This window comes from Falco cherrug, chromosome 9 (assembly GCF_023634085.1).
Source record: "Falco cherrug isolate bFalChe1 chromosome 9, bFalChe1.pri, whole genome shotgun sequence".
NCBI lineage: Eukaryota > Metazoa > Chordata > Aves > Falconiformes > Falconidae > Falco > Falco cherrug.
The window spans coordinates 45,506,992-45,527,570 of record NC_073705.1 but is presented as its reverse complement, the minus strand read 5'-3'; the positions used below and the strand labels follow the sequence as shown (position 1 = coordinate 45,527,570).

The following is a 20,579-nucleotide window of genomic DNA, read 5'->3' as shown; positions in this document are numbered from 1 at the left end:
CCAAATCCAGTTTTATTGTGAAAATAAAAGTTAAAAGTGCTCCTCCATACCCTGCTTTAGTAAAGTTTCTGCATTTTCTATCATTTTATTTAATATTAGTCTTAATCTTAGAAGCTTTACATCTTTGTTCCTTCTTTCTTGTCTGTTGAAATATGTCAAGAGCTAAACATTTGGTGATACTTCAGAAGGATTCTTAGATTTCTTCTACAGGAAGGTTATTTTGGCATGTAAATGCTCATCAGTCTTGGCCTCTCTATTTATTTTTGATGACTGCTTCTGCCCAATTCTGTCTGTGGTGTGTTTGTATTTCTAGCCGTTTTTTTTGCAGCAGAGTGCTGTAGTGCTATCGGATTTGAATTTTTCTCCAACAGCAGTAGGCTACTGCTCTGTATTACTGAGCTAAGAATGAAGAAGGAAAGATTTAATTTCTGTTGATGACTGAACAATCCAGATGATGGTTGCAATGACTGTTCTCTAGTCAACCCAATGTGCTTGTGTTTCATAGTTCCTGAATACATTCTTACTTTGAGACTGTTCTCCAGCTGAAAGAGAAACAAAGGACTTCAAAACTAGAAATTCCATTGTTAAAATATATAATGGAAATTGAAGTACAGAGGACATGAGAGGAAGTCATCTCTTGAAATCATGGGATTAATCCTAGATAGCTCAGTAGTAAAAGATGTTGCTTTGTCTATTTTGTTTTCTTTGAAGCCACATAAAAAGATTTAACATACATAATAGATGTGGTAGCAGCCCAGAAATGGAGGCTTATGTCAGCTAGGCTCCATTCAGCACTGAAGTTAAGCATCTGTCTATTTTATATGGATTCAAATAAATACATTGATTTTGATTGGAAAGCAGCATAAGTAGGTCTGTCTAGATCCTAGTGCCTTCTACGTATGTGATTATACAGAACTCGCTAGGGTATGAAATGTGACTGTATCCTTATCCTGGCTACCTCGTACTGACTTGTAACTGAATCCTCTTCAAATTTTCACATGCTTGCTGCACCAAAAAACTAAATGCAAAACCTTTTTTCAATCTTTGATCTGATTGTTGAAACTAAATCACAGTCAATTCCTAAGTTGCCTCTTTAAATTGCTATGCATAAAACTTGTACCCAGATATATGTATTATGGAAACAAAGGGGGAAATAATTTCTTAAGGATTTCAGTGGGTCAAGATAATTCTTATTCCATGAAAAGCCTAAAGCCTTTGTATTAGTGTGAAATGTTGACCTGCATGTAGATATACTACAAGTAAATTTGATACCAAGTGACTATCAATAATACAGGAAATTTATCTTTGGATACAAAACCTAACCTAAGTTTCAAGTGAATAATGTAGTCTAGAACCACTATGTAACAATTCTGCATGGGCTTTGTGCATCGATTAACTGTATGAAACTGTTCCTTTGTTTTAAAGAAACACCTTCAAACTAAAAAACCCCATAACTCCTCTGTTGTTGAGGGGAGGGAAATGTTCATTAGTTTAGTTGCTGTCATGTATGGCTTTACTGACACCTCTTGTTAACTTTTATGTCTTTTTCTGACCTACTTTTTATGAAAAACAAAGAACAAAAACCATCCAGAGCAGGAGAGGAATGATAATTCAGTAGTTCCTGCATAACTTTGTATGAGGCATTTAAGTCAAATCCACATAACTCCCTTTTAAATGCTAAAAGCCTCATTTGGTTCAATGGTTCCTACAGAGGATTTAGAGAAATCAGGTTTTACTAAAATATCTCTATCTAGTTTCTCCAGGGCTAAAGGATCCTGAAACACTGCAGTCAACAGTTGAAAGTTGTGTTATCTAAATCTGGGCAATGACTTCGGTTTTTGTAGCTGTGACCGTTAATCTCTGTGCCATTTGCACCAAAAGCATAATAGTACTTCCATATTTCAGAGATGTGCAGACAGTTTGCATACTGAAAAAAATAGAATGTATTATACCAATGATAAGTATGATTTTAAAAAAGTTTTATTCAATTTCTATATTGATGTTAGGATGTTTCAACTAGCCTGGTTCGAGGGCAAATCACATAGAAAAGAAAAAACTTTTCATACCCTTCTTTAGCTGCCTTTTCAATGTAATTTCCTTTATGGTTACTTGCTCTAGTTATTTTTAACAGCTACAACATTTTAAAAGAAAATTGGCAGAAAAGTGGGGCTTTTTTTTCCTTAAAGTTGATATTGTCCATTCTGTAAGAACTGTGTTTCTTTACACAATAGTCAAGCTTATTTCTATAAGAAGAGAAAAAGAAAAGGCAGATACATATCTTAATTCAATCACATGATAGATTGCAAGGTCTTCAAAAAATAAAGTAAGTTTAAACCCTGATTTGAAACCTCTATTATACAGTAAGTGGCATCTCTGTTATGGAGATTATTTTAGAGGGGAAAAAAAAAATCTGAAAAAAAAAAAAAAGAGGAGTGGGGTGAGTCTCCTTGGTAAGTATTCTGGCCTTCCCACCTGAAGGGATTCGTGTTTGTGGGCAAGAAATACTGTGTTTTTAATCAATTCCTTACTGGGTCCCCAGTTTTGTTCTTTATCATGCCATGCATTCATTTTAATTGAGTTGATTTTATCTGATTATATTGATTTTATTTTAGTTTTAGTTAGTAGGTTGTATTTGGTGCATAACATAGACTGTAGAAGCTAGAACTTTATGCAAGGAGTAGAGGTGCACATATTTCTGCAGCCATAAATCCACAGTGTTTTAAAGTAAAGACTCCCCTATCTAAACATACCTTTTAATGACTGGCTCTGTTACAGTTTTTTGCACAACAGGTATAATTTTGCTGCTTTGTTCTAAAAGCCTCTGGATATTTGTATTTGAAGTTACTGAGGGCAGTCAAAAATCTGGTTTTGCTTTTTCAACTTTGCTTACTGATGATATCTGTAAATGTCAGGTAACTAGATGGTTTGGCTATTGACATTATTTTGCTATAGTGATATAAAGTAGTAGAGGCTACTGGATTTTTTTGGTCGTATGACTTAGATGATTGCATTATTGATTTTAATAAAATTACCACAACCAAGACCTGAAGGCTGTGTTAGATAGTGAAATCATATGGAAGATCCCACTGCTGCATTTTAAAAGTCTGATTACAAAATAGCTACAGTTTGTCATCTTTAAACAAGGAAGAAGGCCAGAGCTTGCCAGTGAGAAGCATATTCTAAAAACTGATTCTGTATAATAGGTTGGAGTGCAATGGGTTAAATGCACTATATCACTCATGGAAACAACTGAGGAAAACCTGCACGTTTTTTTTCATCTACCTCTAAAGTCCAGCGCTTCATTTCAGGAAGAGTTTGAGCTTTGTTCAATTATTTGTGTTAGTGTTAAATAGATCAAGGGAGGAATTATTGAAGGGCAATTTCTCCTGTTGCTATGGTAGGCTTTTGTAATTGGTTTTGTATTAGGGGCTGTCACCCTTCCTCCTCCTCCTCCTCTTCCCATCTGTGCCCCCTGCTCCACATGCTTACTGCTAGCAGACGGCACGCACCTATGGTCCACCACCGACAGTCACTCTCACAATTAAGAAAAGCCTTTTCCTTTAACAGTTTGCTTCTGAGTTGTTGCATGATCTTTTTATGAAACAGTATTGGAAAAGTCAAGTCAACTTGGAAAAACTCTTCCCATTGTGAAACTACAGAAACAGATTTGCAAAGAGAAAAATGTCATCTCAGCTAGCACTGCTCGATATATAACTTGCCTCCAAAGTTCTACGATTTCTGGAAAAGTCTCTAATAACCATCAGCTGATTTGCTGTTAAAATATTCCTTCTGGTTTGTATTTCACTACAAACTCTGTAACAGTAGTAAGTCTGTCCAAGGCTCAATGCATGACTTTTGCTCATACATGGTTAGAGCTGTGTTGGAAACTTTTTTTCCCATTGTCTTTCTGCCCACACCCCAATCTATTTTGAAGTTAAGTGGAACATCTCTGATGACTATTTTTTTTCCCCCAAGAACAATACAAGAGCAGTCCTTCCTAGAATAAATAATAATCAAGTGAGCAGGACATTTCTGCAATATAGAAAACATGGGTTCAAGTCTTTAATACTTCATTTTCACACCAAAAACTGAATGTGAATCTCTTACTTCCCAGGTGAGTGCCTGACCAGCAGTTTTTATGAAGGGTTCTTTTTCTGTCTGGCTTTGAGCATGGTATCCACTGAGAAATGTTCTCAATTGTGATTCAGTGATCTAATCTGTTGAATCAAGGAAGCCTGTTTTCTGCTTATGGTGGCTCGCTGCACATGTTAAATGACAAGACATCCTCTCCTACCCTCACTATTAAGATTACTTTTTTTCTTCCCCTGTGAATAAAATCTTCACCTAATAACAATCACAATAATAAACATAAATTTCCTTTTATTCCAGTTAAGGTCATTCTAGATGCAGGCACAGGAGTCTATATTTACCTTACCTGCAGAGCAGAGGAATTATTTTTCATTGCTTATGGGGTATTTCAGGCAGGATTGTGGAACAACTCAATGGCCTATACAACATCACAGCTTACTACTGTATATTTATTGCATAACTGGCTCTCTAACCCAGGATAAAGTGTGTTGCATTCTGTGTGTGAAAATAAATACTTGATCAAAATTATAGACCACTGGAATATTTCTTTATCATGATCTCTGATCCCTCTCTTAGATAATTAGTAAGAGATGCAGTATATACTCTTACTGGCATCTGATCATCAGTACCATGGCTGTAATGGTGTCGTAAGAAAATACTTTGTAAATGATCCAATGAAATTATGAGATCTATCATTCATAGCATTTTTGAGATTGTCATTTTATAGCTTTTACCAGTGGAAAGAAACATGCTTTGGTCTAGATACACGGCAAAAATTAACTTTAATTTTTCATAGGTAATATTCATTTTTTTTTTTTTAATTTGATAACTCCTGTTTATGAGGTTAGAATCCGATTATAGGTTTCTATATGTTTATCTTTTGGGCACTGCGCTATTAAGACATTTCTGTAAAGTGTCACAAATCACTTTTTGCCCAGGATAATCTAATTTTCCTGATGTATAGTATTTTTTGTCTTCTGGAGTAGTCTGTAACTGAGGTTCCCCTATGCCATTTTCAAAAATCCCACTTCAGAAGAACTCATATATCTTATGGTTTCCAAATTCTGGACTTTGTGCAGAGAACTGTTTTATGCATACTTCTTCGTATGGTGAAAGACAATGTGATCTCCATGCTTAGGGAAGAAAAATAATCATTCCCATTTCAAATGGATGGGTGGTATCATAGGGAGGGAGGGAAGAGATGGGGGTTCACAGCATTAATGTCTTTCATAGCCTCTGCAGATTGCTGGTGCCACTCTCTCTTCTGCCTTTTGTACAGTGCTGTCCCTTGAGAACTAAAATATTTCTGTTTAATAGGGATATGGAGCTTTATATCAAAATATTTGGGGAAAATGTAAACTGTGATGGTAATGGCTTCTTGGCCTTAAGCTTTATATGTCCTTCCCTAATTCTTCTAAGTAGGTTCTTTATAATACCTTCCCTTTCTCCTGCTTGCTTTAGATATGTTTTTTTCTTCAGCTTTGCTTAACATGCAATTTGCCACTCCCCCTTCTGCGTCCGCTCACTTTGCTAGTGGGTCCCATCTGAAAACTAGGGATTTGGAGTGCTGTGTTATTCCTGCATGTGATGCAGTCATCTATTTGAAATCTTCCTCAGCTCCATAGGGTTGGAATGCACAAGAAACAATTCTGAGAAATGTCCAGAGAAACTGTCTGTGATCTCTTTGACTAGAATATATGTGTTTTAATACTATTTAATATTTATAATGGGGAGGAAGGATTGAATAAACACTTACACTCTATTTACTTTTGAACAGTTAAGCACAAATATGCTCGAGTAGAAAGAAAAAAACCTTCTCACTGGGAATGAGAAATGTGTTTCTCACACACACTAAGGATGTTGTGGGTGACTCTGTGACGTGCAATGCACAATGCAGTTTGTCTTTGGTGACCTTAAAAAACATAATCTAGAGAAGGTACATTACCAATGAAAGATGTAAAGAACAAATGATAAAATAATCTTAGTTGAATTTAACGGATATCATTTAAGGATGTATTCTTTGCGAGCACATTAGCTTTACCTATGATTCTCTTTTCATACCATTTAATCAGAAGGATTTAAATCATTCCATTAATACAGTCTTGTTGATACTTTTGGTCTAGAGCCCCAACAGATACAGATATTTTGGTGAAAATCTGAACACAAAATAGAGAATTCCATTTTCTTTCTTTTGTATTTACTTTGCAAGGAGACTGTAATTAATGTCTATTTATAGAGCCCTTCACCACGGTCTGTACTTAAGCCTGTGCCCGAGCCTGCTCATGCAGTGCAGTACTTCAGCACAGAAGTGATTTCTGATGCTGGAATGGAGCTTAGATTGTCCTTTCCATCCTTTCCTGCAGGAGTCCACATGCAGATCAGAGCTTTCACTTCACTGCAAGCAATAGCTTATCCTAGTTTCATTTACTTTTTCTTTTTTTTTAAAGGTATATCTAAGAAACATTTGCTTGTCATATAAAGAAATTATCATTTCTGAAACAGTCGGCTGCATTAAAGCATTTTTCAAGATTTCCCTGATTACTCACAGCTTTTTAAATACATCTGTAAATACAAATGTGATCATTCACACTGCATATGGCAATATTGAATGACCTCAGCTGGACTTGCCTGAACTTCTGTATGTGACATTACAGTGCTGTTTTAATAGAGTTTTTTGTGGTGGGTTGGGTGTTTGTTTGAGGGTTTTTTTTTTTCCTTAGAGGTGTGATGCTCATTAGCAGCATGTGTGCATGTCAGGGAATGTGGGCTCAACTATCACATCTGCCCGTTCAGGATGGATGGCAGATGCCTTAGCAAAGCTTATAGGATGCCACAACGTGGTCAGATTTTATCATACTGTATCATTATAATTGTCAAGTATATATGCTACAAGATTTCAGTCTCACAAGATTTAATGACAAAGGTTTGAACTTTGGGGTGATATTGGCAGAGCAGTTATTGCTATTATTTGATCATTTCTTAATTAAATTAGAAGATTTAGTTCTTATCTTTGCTAAAAAATTTAATATAATTTAAAAAACAAGCTATGTATGGCCATAGTAGTTGTTACTTTAAAGATTAGGTTATTACATTAAAAAATGTTATGTTCTTTGATATATCATCCATCTCTGTACTAAATTTTGAATGTAACAAATATAAATTCCTCTTGTTTCAAATTCATTGAAGTGTACAGGTAGGTGAAAATGTTAAGTTTAGACTCATCCAGGTCAGTTAATGAGCTGCTTACTGTATGTTCCAGTTTCATAGTGATGGAGAAAAGCAGCACTATATGTACAATAAAGTCAGAATAAAAATAATATTATAGCCAGTACTTTTTAAGAGAAGAAATGCATCCCCATCATTATCTCCAGACTGCATAGCATAGTTGTGGCAGTGTGCAATTCAGTCAGGTACCAGGGATGCTGAGTTTTAAGTTGTAAATCTAAGTGACTCTTGTGATATATTCTGTTCCAACCCATTACTCTTATGAAGTTGGGAAAAGAAAGACATAGAAATACATCTAACTTAGAGTCTTGTACTGGGGTGATAGTCTGCCAGTTACAGGAGATTCCCATCAGACTGTTTCTGAGTCCACCAATTTTATCAGCACCTGCTATTTGCAACTGATAAAATATAACCCCTGCAAACAACTGGGAGGTGAAAATATCCACAGTACCATTTGCCGTTTTTGCAAGATACAAAAAATACTTTATTAAAAATAAAATCATGATGTTTGGTTTGGCCCCTGACATGGTAAGATTGGAATAGAGACCCCCAAATCTATCCTAGCAGCTAACAGTAGCAAAATTTCTCTCCTTGAATTCTGGAATGAGCAATTAATTAGCTGGACCAAAATTAATTGCATGAGCCATCTGACAGCTGGAACAAATGGGACAAACTGTTCCTCAGCTGTGAAGTGAGATAGTCTGAAGAATGGAGTGATAAGGAAGGGAAGGCAGCAGAGCTTCTGTCTCAGATGTGCTCTGTTGGCCATCAGAGAGGAAGGGAAGGGGTTGCTCCTGCCGCTGTGAGGGTACTTGTAGCATTGCTCTGCCTGTTCCTGGCTGATGGGTACCTGCACGTGCTGATGAGCATTCAGCACAGCTCTTCCAGGAGATACCACTCTGACTGTAGCTTCACACGTAGCATCAAAGTTTTCAGTTGTGGAATTAGCCTATGCCATGAAGACTTTTATGATTTGCAGACCAACGGTTTGGCACAGAGAGTTGTAAGTCTGTAATAGGCTAATAGTAACCAAGGGGGGTACAAACGTATGTCAAAAAGTTAATAGAAAATGCTAATGCAAAGAGAAGAATATCCTCACCGTGTAGGTTGTTCTAAAGCTTTGAAATGAAGTCTACCAACTCTCCTCAAGACTGGAGATCAATTTCTGTTTGATGTGAGGCAACTTCTGATATTTCATAATCAGAGGCAAAAGGTACATGCAGCAGTGTCGTGAGTATATGCAGACTTCAGTTTTTCTGACTAGTGGACATTTTTAATTGGATATTCTGTATTTTTCAAAAATAAATTGGAACATTTTTTCCTTGTTAACTTACGACTACTGCCATAGGAACCAAATTCCTTTTTTCCTAGTCGGTCATTTTATAGATTGGTGAGTACCATTAAGGATCTGATCTCCAAAGTAGCACTCTGTATCCATTGGGGAGAAAAGCCGAAAGGGAGGTTTTGAAAGAATATCTGTATGATTTTTAAAATCTTTTTCTTACTGTAGATTTCTACCACATTTTTGGGTCCGATGGGAGTTCTTATAATGTACATATTTTCTCACAAATGTGCTTACTAACGCCTGAATCAGTGCTGGTGAGATGCACTTCTCACTGAAGCATTAATTTATTAAACTAAAAGCATTTCAAAAGGCAACTTTTAGAGGAAGCCTGAGTAGAAACATCGTGAAGGAGCAGATAAATTCTGCTGCTGACATTATCACATCATTCAAGCTGCAGTTGTCAATCCTAATGAAAGGTGGTGATGCTGATTTGAGCATATTGTTTATATGATGTGCAAAAGCTTTGGGAGATAAGGAGTCCCTGTTGCTATCATTTATAATTAAAGTGTCCATCACTTTTCTCTAAAAAAATTGGCTGGCAAATAAATAATTAAAGGTCTGATTCTGATACACTTAGTTGAAATGAGAGTGACTCCTGAGAACAGTCCAAATGCAGTAAATGGAATTTCTTCAAAGTAAGGTTTCAAGATAAATAATACTATTAGAATCTCAGTCAGAACCAGGTCTTGTTTGTTAAGCCAGGAGGGTATTCTGGTTTGTGCTTTAATCCCACAGACATCTAAGACTGTCCACTTACAAACAATGCCTGGTGTTGTCTGTCATGCCTAAACAGGTTATCTTTTAAGCACAGCAGAAACTAGTTTTAAATTAAGGGCTAGATAAGAGTTCCCTGCTTATTCAAACAACCAAAGATAAGCAAGTTGTTAATCTGATGGTATGTGCAGTACAGAAGCTTTATAAAGCTTTGTTTTACCTAATGAGATCATTTTATGTCTGGGTTTTTCTTTGATTATTTCATTGAATTGATATTTAAAAGAAGGGTTATGTTTAAATTATGTTTCTTTTCATAGTTTCTAAAATAAACAAAAAGGTTGGAGGGGAATTTTTTTAAAATACAAGTTATTTTACCTGCTTCTATTGTGTTTCAGTAATAACCTTGCTTCCATAATGGTTGAAATAACTTTAAATATGCAAGTCCCTCACAGCAGTGGCAGGGAGAATTTTCAGTTGATTTTGCTACCTTGAAATTAACCTTTTACTACCGCATGCATATGTTTGTCATTTATCGCCTTTTTCTCAGGTGCAAAGAGGGCTACCAAGGAGTCCGCTGTGACCAATTTTTGCCGAAAACCGACTCAATCTTGTCAGATCCAAGTACGTCGATTGTTTTTCTTACATTTTTAATCCATGCTGGAGGCTATTCTTGCCATGCGAGATGACCCTTTGCCTGTTGTCAGAAAGCATGTTACGGACCACCGCATTGTCTGTAGAGAGCGGTGTTGCTTTTGTCGGTAGGATAACAACACATCCCCTGTCTCTGTTCGTACAAAACACCTGTGGCTGCAGCACGGAGGGCTGTCAGAGGACTTGATTCCTTATGATTTGGAATAATACTGATCCTGCTTAAAGCCAAAATATTCCCATTCCTCTATTTTTGACTCAAGAAGAAATAAAACTACATAATCTAAAAGGAAACCAAGTATAGACTGCAAAGCGTTTCCTGCAAAACAAAGTAAATTCATATTATCTGGCACTGCAGAGATTATAATCTTGAAAATATGTGAGATGAGTTTACACCAAACTTTTTTTTTTTTTTCCTTCTTTTTTCAGTCTTACAAGTAAAGTTGCTCTGGTTTTGCAGATTAAGGGCATACTTTCAGGTAGTAATGTGGAGTCAAAGTAACTTTCTATTACACTGCTGACTATGTGCCGGAATACCGTCTGCATATATGTTCTCCTACTCCTCTGTTGCCCTTTTTAAATTCTGTTGACTAATAAAACTATCTCTAAAAATATTGTCGCAGATGAATTTACTGGAAGTGAATCCATTTACTAATTAATGCTGTTTATCTTAAATTTTTTAATGAAGTGACATACAACAAAGGGTCATATCCAATCTCTTGGTTTTGTTCTTATACCTGGAAAGTGTAATGTATTAAGTCCTCTGGTTTTGGGTGCTCTTAAAATTTTGATTTGAGTTGTTTTATGGGTTTTTTTTCTGAAGAATAATGCTTGTTATTCTAGTCTTGTGTGTGTGCTTTCTGTTTATTTGCTTGTGCTTTTCCATGTGAAAGATTGTTTCCAAAGACACCTGTTGTTTTGTAGTTCTGTGTTGTATAGCTCCCATTATAGGTTGCTTTGTATTTGGTTTAGCTTTTACTTTTGCTTGACCTTTAATGGTAAAGTGCAGAGCCTATAACGAGCAGGCAGATTTTACCTGTGCCAGTGGGTATGTGCATGTGTCAACACAGAAGTTGTGTATATGGCAAGGAAAAAGGTACTTTGTCTCCTAAAAGCAAGGAAGAGGACAACCAATTAGCAGGACAGGATGGTACCTATCTGACTTGCTTCTAACAGGGAACTCTAGCTTTAGTCTTTCAAGAGTAAAGATGAAATTCATATAGACACAATATAAAGCCCAGAAAAGATTCCCAGATTAAGCTGTATCTGACAAGACCAAAAGCCCTACAGTGTTTATATATTGCAGACAGCATTGTGCTGGTTGCACAGACTTGTTTCTCTTTACCTGGGAGATGCTCAATTACTCTGGTTGGTTCCTGACTGCATTGTTTCTGTAAAATTGTTCAGCCACCTTACCTTGCTCAGTAAGCTAAAGTTCTGCTGAAATGTCCTTTTTACACCTTCTGACCACAAAGGCATTTTTGTTTTATTTTATTGAGGGTTTCTTTCAAAATTATGTTGTTTAGGCTACGTGAGAGCAGGGGACCTTGGCTTGATATTGATGTAGATCCACTGGACACACCTGTGGCCCAAGAAGGGCTCCTCTTCCAAGATAAATAAAGACGGTTAATACGAGTTAGGTACTTTTCCAGCAAGTTTTGACATTTTACTTATAGTTGATCCTCATCCATGTTCAAAAGAGGAAAACCTTTTGTTCAGGTACATTTCTGTGTATTGGCATAGTGTGATTTATCTCTGTCTATGTATGTGCATATGCACTTGTTCTAAGCATGTCTAGCCTGAAAGGGAGGTATTAGAAACTTTCTGCGGCAGCTGGACAGTGACAGAGGAACATTTTACTCAGGAGTTAAGTCAGTAATGTGTTATCTTCCTTCTGGAGAGGAAAGAATTAATAGCATGCTGATAGTTAGCACTTGGGCAGAAATATTTGCTCTTTGCATAACCTGAGTGTAAAAAGCATTTGACGCAGTGGTCAAGAGCAATATGATCATTTCCAAAGGCTCTGGTGTTGCTTTGCAAAAACTATTTTTGTGGTTGAATGTGTGTTTGGATTAGGAAAAGAATGACTGAAAGATACTAAAGAGTGAATTTGAAAGTATCTTCAGAAAGGAGCAATTTTTTTAAAAAAATGCAAGGTTTAATTTCTGAAAGTTGAACACTCAGATCTGTGTCTGGACTGCACGTAGCCAATGCTGGCTGGTGTCAGTCAAGCTTTACAAACAAGTCCAGCTCATTTGAGTTCTGTGGGATTGCTTAGGGTTCTCAGTAACAAATATGTTCAGAACAGCTAATGATTCATCTGATCACAATATTTAGCTTATTTGAAGTTCAGATGCATGAAATAGTGAAGCAATATGTTTTTAATCTTACCTTGCCTGTGATAGCACAGGTTACATTTTCAAACATTCACTTGTCATTAAATGGGAAGTGCATCTGGGCCACAGTCACTTGGGAAATAGCAGCAATATTGTCTTAAGATTGTTACTTACACACACAATGCTTTTTTTTTTTTTCTTCCCCCCCCCCTAGTAACTCTAAATCAAACTAAGCTTGTTCACATAGCTATTATCTGAGGTTGCATAGTGACAAATCATATGATATGACTCTACTTTTCAATATATTTTCAATAGTATCAGGTCAAACCCACCTTCTTACCTCATTCTACGTGTATGCTAGGCAGGTTTTGACTTTACGTCACAAATATGGGTACAAATTATGTAATATTTAATATAGATTAATGCATGCTAAGTCATGTACATGTCATTTAATTAAACTAAATGGTTAAAATATTTAAGATTCTGCTTTTTGTGAAACCTCTTGAATCAAACTACCTGATGGTGTTTTGGAGTTCCTGAATTGCCATTCGTGGCTTCTGGCAGTCAGATCTGCCACCTGCTACCTTCTTCATCTCAAAGTTAGGATCTAGTTCATAAGAAAACAGATATAGGACACACAGAACAATGTCAAAACACCCCAAACACAGGCCCTTCTACTGGACCTTCAAGCATTATAGATGTTAGTAGCTTCTACTTCCCTTAATTTCTTTGCTCTTAACCAGGTTTTCTGGGTCTTAAAAAACCAAAACCAAAACCAAACCACACAACAAAAAACCCAAACCCAAATGCAAGTAGTTTGAGAAGTTTATTAATCATGGAATACAGGAGAAACCTACTTATACCATGGGAGCCACAAGGAACCTAACAAAATTAATGGTGTCACCAGTAAGGGGAAGGGCTGCATGCTGCATGACAATGCAACCCATGCTCACAGTCACTATCAAGAGGAGGGAATCTTATGTCAGCCCTGCTAATACTGGGCAGGACAAGTCCCTGAATCTCTCTGTCATCTCCTTCATCTATGGAAGAAGTGCTAATGGGACAAAGAGAAAAGAAACAGCAGTCACATGCTGGGAGGAAAGGATAGGAGCTTATGTGAAATGTTGCTTTACCTTTCTCCATCTGGGCTAACCTCTCTATATATACAGTTCATGGCAATGGTAGAGCACTTACATTTGCAGCATTATAAATACAATTAAACTTTAGGTACAAGTCATTTTTCAGACCTGTGTACTCCTGCATGTATCTATAGGATTGGGAACTGATATAATACAACATAAATTGTGCAAATATACTCATGTACTACTGTTTATAGTGTTCTGGAGTAGACTTACCTGGCCTAACAAGTCTTGAAAGGTAAGTTGTATGTAGGCTGAGGATGGGTTTTTTTGATCAGTTTTCATACTGAGGCAAAGTCTAACCTTTAAAGCTTTGTCCATTCTGTGTAGATATTCCAAAGCAGTAAACGAGGCATTGAGAATGAGTTTGTCACATTACCCATTTTTTACCAGAATGTTGAACTCCACCTTCAACTATTTTGTTCTTAACTTAGCATTGAAAGTTACTTTCCTATGCTAAAAGTTTATTTCAGTTTTAAAGTGAAGAGGGATCCCCTATCAAATATTAGGAATGTTATCCAATCCTTTTTCAGAATAAACATGTATTTTCTAAAAGAAAAAAAAAATAGGATGGCAAGCTTTTAGGTCACTAGGCCATACTCCTGTTGGAATCAACCTCATCATGTAATTCCTTCCGTAAGCCGATCATACTTCATGTGTAAACCACTTACAATCACCAGGAAGTAGCCACTAGAAACAGGTTTTGTTTCTCATCCCTGCTCTGAGGGTTTCAAAACTTTTCAGCTTCCACACAAAGTTTATGGACAGAAAAAATCTGTCCATTATTGAAATACACACTTTTTTTTCTACATTGATATATTTTTCTATCAGTTTCCACCACGTTTGGGTCTGTTAAATTGGCTTCTTCAAATGTCAGAAGTCTTGTTTGTATAGAGCTAGCTATAGCCTGTGGTCCTCTGTTACTTTAACCTGTGACAGCATGGCACAGATCGTGCTTCTTTATGAATCTCATCAAAGAGAAACCTGCAAGTGTCGTGTCTGGAATCTGCAGTTACTCATTCCTAGACTACCTTTTTATATAGCAAAGGATCAAACCACCTCTCCTGGAAGACTGGGACTGTAAATAAGTAAAAAAACCCTAGATAGTTAAAAAAGGGATAAAACTATTTTTCCAGAAATGTATTTGAAGCCTTAAGATCCACACTCACCTTCTCAAATGCCTCCCCACCCCCCAAACAAAAAAAAAAGGGGGGGGGGGGGATTTTCTGCTTTTTTTCCCTCCTTTTTTCCTTTTTTTTTCTTTTTTTTTTCCTTGTTTGTGGGTTGTTTTTTTTTCTTTCTCTGTCCAGTTCTGTATTTGTAAGATCATAGGATAATTTGGGTTGAAAGAGAAGTCTGGACTCCTCTGGAGAACTCGGGATTCTCAGCCTCCTGTTTTAAGCAGAGCTGGCTTTGAAGTTTCTGCTACCAACACTGGGCACCGTGAAGGCAGTCTGTAAAGAGACTGTTACTAAATAGAGGAAAAAATGAATTGCAGTTGGTAAATATTTATAGACTATATTTTCAGATAATTGGAATAAATAAAAATAAACTTCTGAGTCTCGTACTGAATGATTGATTTTCTAGAACCTGAATATTATTTTTTTTGTCAGCTTTACTACCTTTCTGAATTTGTCAACATTCCTCTTGATTTTTTTTTTTTCTCCTGCTTTTTGGATTTCTAGAAGGCACAGGAGAAAATAAGGTTTTGCTAGTGGAAAGACTGAAGGTTGGATGTAGGTAGGGGCTGTTATAAGTGGAAGAAAATTTAGGAAAAATAGTAGGACTGGATAGCCAGAGGTGGATATGTGAGTTTTGTGGAGGGCAAGTGCTAAAAGAGATTTAACATGGTGCTTGTTTAACCCCAGATAGACCTTTTGATATCTGGATTAAAATCTGAATTTTAACTTTGTCACAAAAATAAAAGGGTTTTAAGCCTTTCTGCAGTAATTATGTTATCTGTTTAAGACTGGTTTGTATTCAAAAAGGGCATATGGAGTGAGTGACTGCAGACTAAGTTTCTTTTGCAGTGATTGTAATTTTGTGCTGTCATCAATTTAATTGCAAAGAGTGCCACATTAGCCATGTTTTCAAAGAATAAAAATTATTTATGTTGGTCTAGGGTATTAAGCTTTTATAAAAATGAAATAATCAAAAGGTGATATTTTATTGCCGTGTAAAATTAGATTTTAAGAGCTATGTGTGACAACAATCAAGTGAAGTTCCTGAAAACAACAGGTCAGTGTAAGATCTGTTAGCATCCATCAAGTGGGTATGACATTTCTGTTAACTACGGTTTCTTTAGAAGGATATACAAACTGAGTTCCTCCAGTTCAAATGCATCACAAATCAGCCTAGATTAGTGTTGATGCATTAAAGATTGAAAGGAAGGAAGGAAGGAATTGCCTTAATAAAAATAGCAATAAAGGAGAAAAGCAACACAGTCACATCAAAAGTTTTAATTATTTTTTGTATAATCTAAAAAAGGTGCATCACATGAGACAAAGGCTGGGGAATGTGAAACCTCAGCAAGGTAAAATAAGAAAGAAAATATATCCTTGGGGGAATGAGGGACGTGTTTTCCCTGCTCTTTGATCAAGTGTGGGTAGAGATCTCAGGATAAAGGCTGTAAAAGATGACATGTTTTCAAATTTGAGTTTTGCTGAAGCTGTGAAAATTTACTTTGTGTGAATAGTATGAATCTTCTTGATTTGGTTTTGTTTGTTTCTTTAAAATAGGAACTTCGGCTTTATTTTGTAGAAGGGCAATGAAATGCTCAAAAACAGAAGTGCAACATCAACAAAGCGTTAGTAAAGTGGTTAGCTAGTGATAAGTGGAAGTGTGAATGTGTTCATTGTCAGAAGATATTGAAAAGTTAATCCCCGAGAGAGATGAATTGAAATCAAAAATTTGCTACAAATGCAGTAGGCAAGGAAAATCACTATCAGTTTTGATAATATAATTATTTCTTACAATATTAAAAATAAAATTTAAATGTATAGGGAAAAACTGAAATATTTTTTCTATAGGTAAGCTAACAGTGACTTGTACAGAATGTGCCATATCAATATTACTCAGCAATTTATATTTTTTTTTCTGTTAGTACTGCAGAACAGATTTTTAAAGTCACAATAGTATTGGTGGTCTTCACATTTCTAGTATAGGGGGGATATTTTAAATTAATTCTAAATTAATAAATTTGTGTCACTTTTCTCAGGTTAAAAATAACAGCAAAAAAATCCACTAGTGGGATAGCAGTTTCCAAACAGCACTGAATTTAACTGCTTTTATTCCTTTTGTGTGCAATAATAGACCTTTTTTTCCAGTACTTTCCCAGCCCTTTTAGAAAAAACAAAACAAAACAGTTTGCGCAACAACCCCCCACCCCCACCCCCCGCCGCTTTCTTTCAGGAAAGATTGAAGGGGGTTTACAGTTGTTTCCCATTTCATATTTCAGTTTTAATGAATGGTCAGCCTTTACCAAATTAATTTCTATCTTTACTTATTACTAGCTAAAATAACATTTAAATAAGAAGTCACGCAGTTTTATTGGGAAAAGTAGAAAAACTCCATCTGCATTTGACCAAAATCCTTTTATTAGTTTTAAAGGAACATTGATTCTTTATTCTTCTCCATTCATCTCTTCTCCTGGAAGACAAGAGTGTATTGGTATCTGGTTGCTTGTTTTATATTCAAAACTTTTCATTTAAAGTATTGAAGTATGTCTGGTTTTCCCATGACTTTTAGGCCTTAGGTGGTCTTCTGTAATTTAGTTTGCATTTTGTAATTTTAGACTGCATCTCTGCAGAAATTTGTGGAGAGAAGCTAGAATCAGGTAGATGCAATGTCTTTGATAGCAACTAAAGAAAAAAAAAACCAAACCACACCACAACAAAAAAACAAACGTGAAAACCACTTGCTTCCTTCTCCAATGTTGAGAACTGCCTATAGGTGGAAGAATAATAATGAAATTGAAAATTCCTTTTATTTGATCTTGGTATAAATCCCAAGGAAGACAGAAGATGGGGGTATCTAGCAATGCAGGTCCCATTCAACAAAAAGATTTAATCTGTGTATCTTCCTGTAAGCCATAGATGCTAGAAATGAAGAATGAAATTACAGCCATCCCATGCAGAGGGGCTTGAAGGCTGCCTTTCCAAACTACAATTCATCTGTGAAATTTGGGACTTGCATCTAGTTAAAGTATTTCTAGGTCTTTGTGTAGTGATTTTTGCATGTGTATTTTAAGGAAAATTACCATATGATGGCAGAAACACTCGACTATAGCTTGTTACACAACAGTCACAGCAGATGGCTGTGAATAGAGGTTACAGGCTTATGTAAGGGACGGAGCTGTGAATCGCGCTCTCCCGCTGGCGAGCCCGCTCTGCCGTGAGCACTGGGTTCATCTCGGTGCCTGAATGAGAGGCGGTGCAGCACTTTCACTAAACAAGCACCTTCTGAAGTGATGAGCCTCTGAAACATCAACTTCTTCTATCCGCTCCTTTTACAAACACATTATGATTTCCTACATCTGCTGTTGGCCATCCCATGTCTGGAAAACCGTAAGTATAAATATAGCTTGAAGTATATGTTCTGTGATGCTCTGGAAGCATCTAACTTAGCCTGTTGGTCCGAGTAACTAACTTTTCTGACTTGCATACTCTTCGTACTGATGATGTGTTACTGTTGGTGTCAATCTCCCACTGTCGTCTTAGAAGGACGTTTCTTTTTTTGCCTGGATGGACAAGGTGGAATCAATCATTTGACTTGTCAGATCACATTTACAGGCCTTCTAAGAGGAGAATTTGGCAGCACAGCAACCACAGTTCTTCATGCTCGGGGAGAAAAGTATAAGCAAAGATGGGTCATCGTGAGATGACATGTAGGAAAATTGCACAAACCACGACAGTGATTTAGCTGAAAAGCATTCATTTTGTTGGGTTCTGTCTCTGTGAATTAGATACTCAGTTGTCCAAACAGCATTTCATTTTGGCAATACAGTTTCATGTTAGCTCAGTGACTTAGTCACAGTTTTGATGTTAAACGCCTCAGGATTGGTTGAGATGGTATGGTGTAGTTTTCATAAAGATGTCGTAGCCTGTTGCAGGAGCTATTGAGAACACATGGAGAAAAAAGATGGATTTCTTTTATCAGCAACTAATCTTATAACTTTGAATGTATCTGTATTAAATCTAAGTCTGAACTGGGTGTTTTGCCTTCTGCTATGAGTGCTTCTGTGTTGAAATGGTTCCAGTAAAAAATGCAGCAGCGCATGTGCAGATAACTCATGAAGCTGTGGGGTTCCTGATGTTCTGATCTGTCCTGTCTGCACTGCAGTTATACAGCTGTAAGTAGTAAGCAGCAGGAAGACAAATTCAAACACTGATTCTCACAGGTACAAAGCTCGAGATCAGTCCAGCACACACTATCTTGAGATTATAAACATTAAGGGGCCCATACATGAGAGTTAAAGTTTCCTTTGAGAGGCTATCTGCTGAGTGTGCTGTTTGTCTTCCCCAAAATAATACATTTTAAGAGCCACTATGCTCTTATTTGATCTTTACTCTTTGCATTAAGTCCATATTCCAATATAAGGATGCTTATTAAGGCAATTCGTGTTGTTAGAGTTTTCGTTTCACATGGAGCTTCTACCAATGTTGCTTGAGCTCACTTGAACAATTTCTACTTATTAAGGAAAACCTGGAATCAATGTGTTGTTGAATATTAATACATTACAGTGTTGTTGTGAAGACCAGATGCTTGGTGGGTAACGTGTGTATATACATATCTTCCTAAAGTAATGGCAATCTTACTGAAAGCATTAGGGGTCAGCATTACTATGAGTTTGATTACCTCATCAAGGTAATTATTTTCTTCTCAGAAGATAGATAGTACTGAGACTCCTGAAGGCATTTTCAGGCTCATTTCTCAGGCCTCCCACAACAGTCATATTTGGCAACAGAGAACGGCCATTGCTGGTTAAAACTTTACTGTGCAAACCCAGCAATTTATGAAACTATTATTCCCTGGATCAAAAAGATCAAATGGTTAAATCTTGATCTTACTGAAACTAGTAACTGTTTTATATAGTAAATCCTTTGAGGTTACATTGCCCTGTCATGACTTTTATTCCATGTATGACTACTATTTTGCTAGAGATTATTGTATTGACCGTTGGGGGGTTGAAGTGGCCAACCTTGAGGATATGCATTCATTTTCTGCAGTGATAAAATTTGATCATGGAAATGGTTTCTTAAAAGATAACCTGGATCAGTGTTGTCTCAGAGGCAAACCAAAAAAAAGGTTGTAACAGGCAATTCTTGATGAGATTGTTTTTATTGGGAGGACTTGATTCGCTTCCAGCCTTTTCAGAGAGCACCCTGCTCCCAGGGCTCCCGGCTCTTTGCTCTTGCTGCAAGCACCAGCTTGCTGTAGAGAAAAAGTCCAATTGCTTGCTGCTGTCATCAGTGGCACATTAAGGGGCCTGGGAAACAGAACATTCCTCTTGTTACTTCTGTACACAGCCTGTGTAACAGGTTTGGTAATCTAGCTTTGAATGGTCGTATGAAGAAAACAGTACTGAACCACTGAGCTGACTGTAACAGCCAACCTCTGCCTGTCATTGCCCCTTTGGTTTTAACAAGTAGTTCTGCTCCTTGGTCTTGTTTATCTTTTCCCCAACCATTTTAGCATCTCAGTTGGGTTATCAGCATCAAAAGGAAAAGATTTGAGTGTTCTATGTTTTCTTCTGATTAAGATATGAATTCTCTCTTTCTTGGCCCACTTGTCTTAATTTCCTACTCTCTAGGTTCTTCTCCCCCCACCCTTTCTTATTATTTCCAAATATCTACTTTATTTCCTTCCCTATTTGAGGGTTTTTTTTTCCCTTCAACATCTAAATTACATTTCTGTTAGTGACTCTTTACTCTCTGCTAATCGCTCTTGCCACTCAGTATTTCCCATGTGCTTTTGCTGTGATTTCTTCCCACATCACCACTGCATGTGGCATTCACTCCCTCTCTGAAGCCAAGGTCTGACTTCTTGCTCTACTTGACCCGTTTCCCATCTTCCAGATGAAAG

General features: G+C 36.8%; 1 protein-coding gene across 2 annotated transcripts in view; it reads left to right on the top strand.

The window, feature by feature from the left end:
• The window catches only part of NRG3 (neuregulin 3), a 428,576-nt gene that overhangs the window by 293,967 nt on the left and 114,030 nt on the right, over window positions 1-20,579 (top strand). Inside the window, exon 3 of one of the 2 annotated variants that reach the window (XM_055721141.1) lies at window positions 9,921-9,994. In XM_055721141.1, coding sequence (XP_055577116.1) covers window positions 9,921-9,994 — 74 coding nt within the window. Of the gene's footprint in view, window positions 1-9,920; window positions 9,995-17,911; window positions 18,062-20,579 lie in introns of those variants that run through there. The other variant, XR_008734002.1, reaches the window with a different exon arrangement.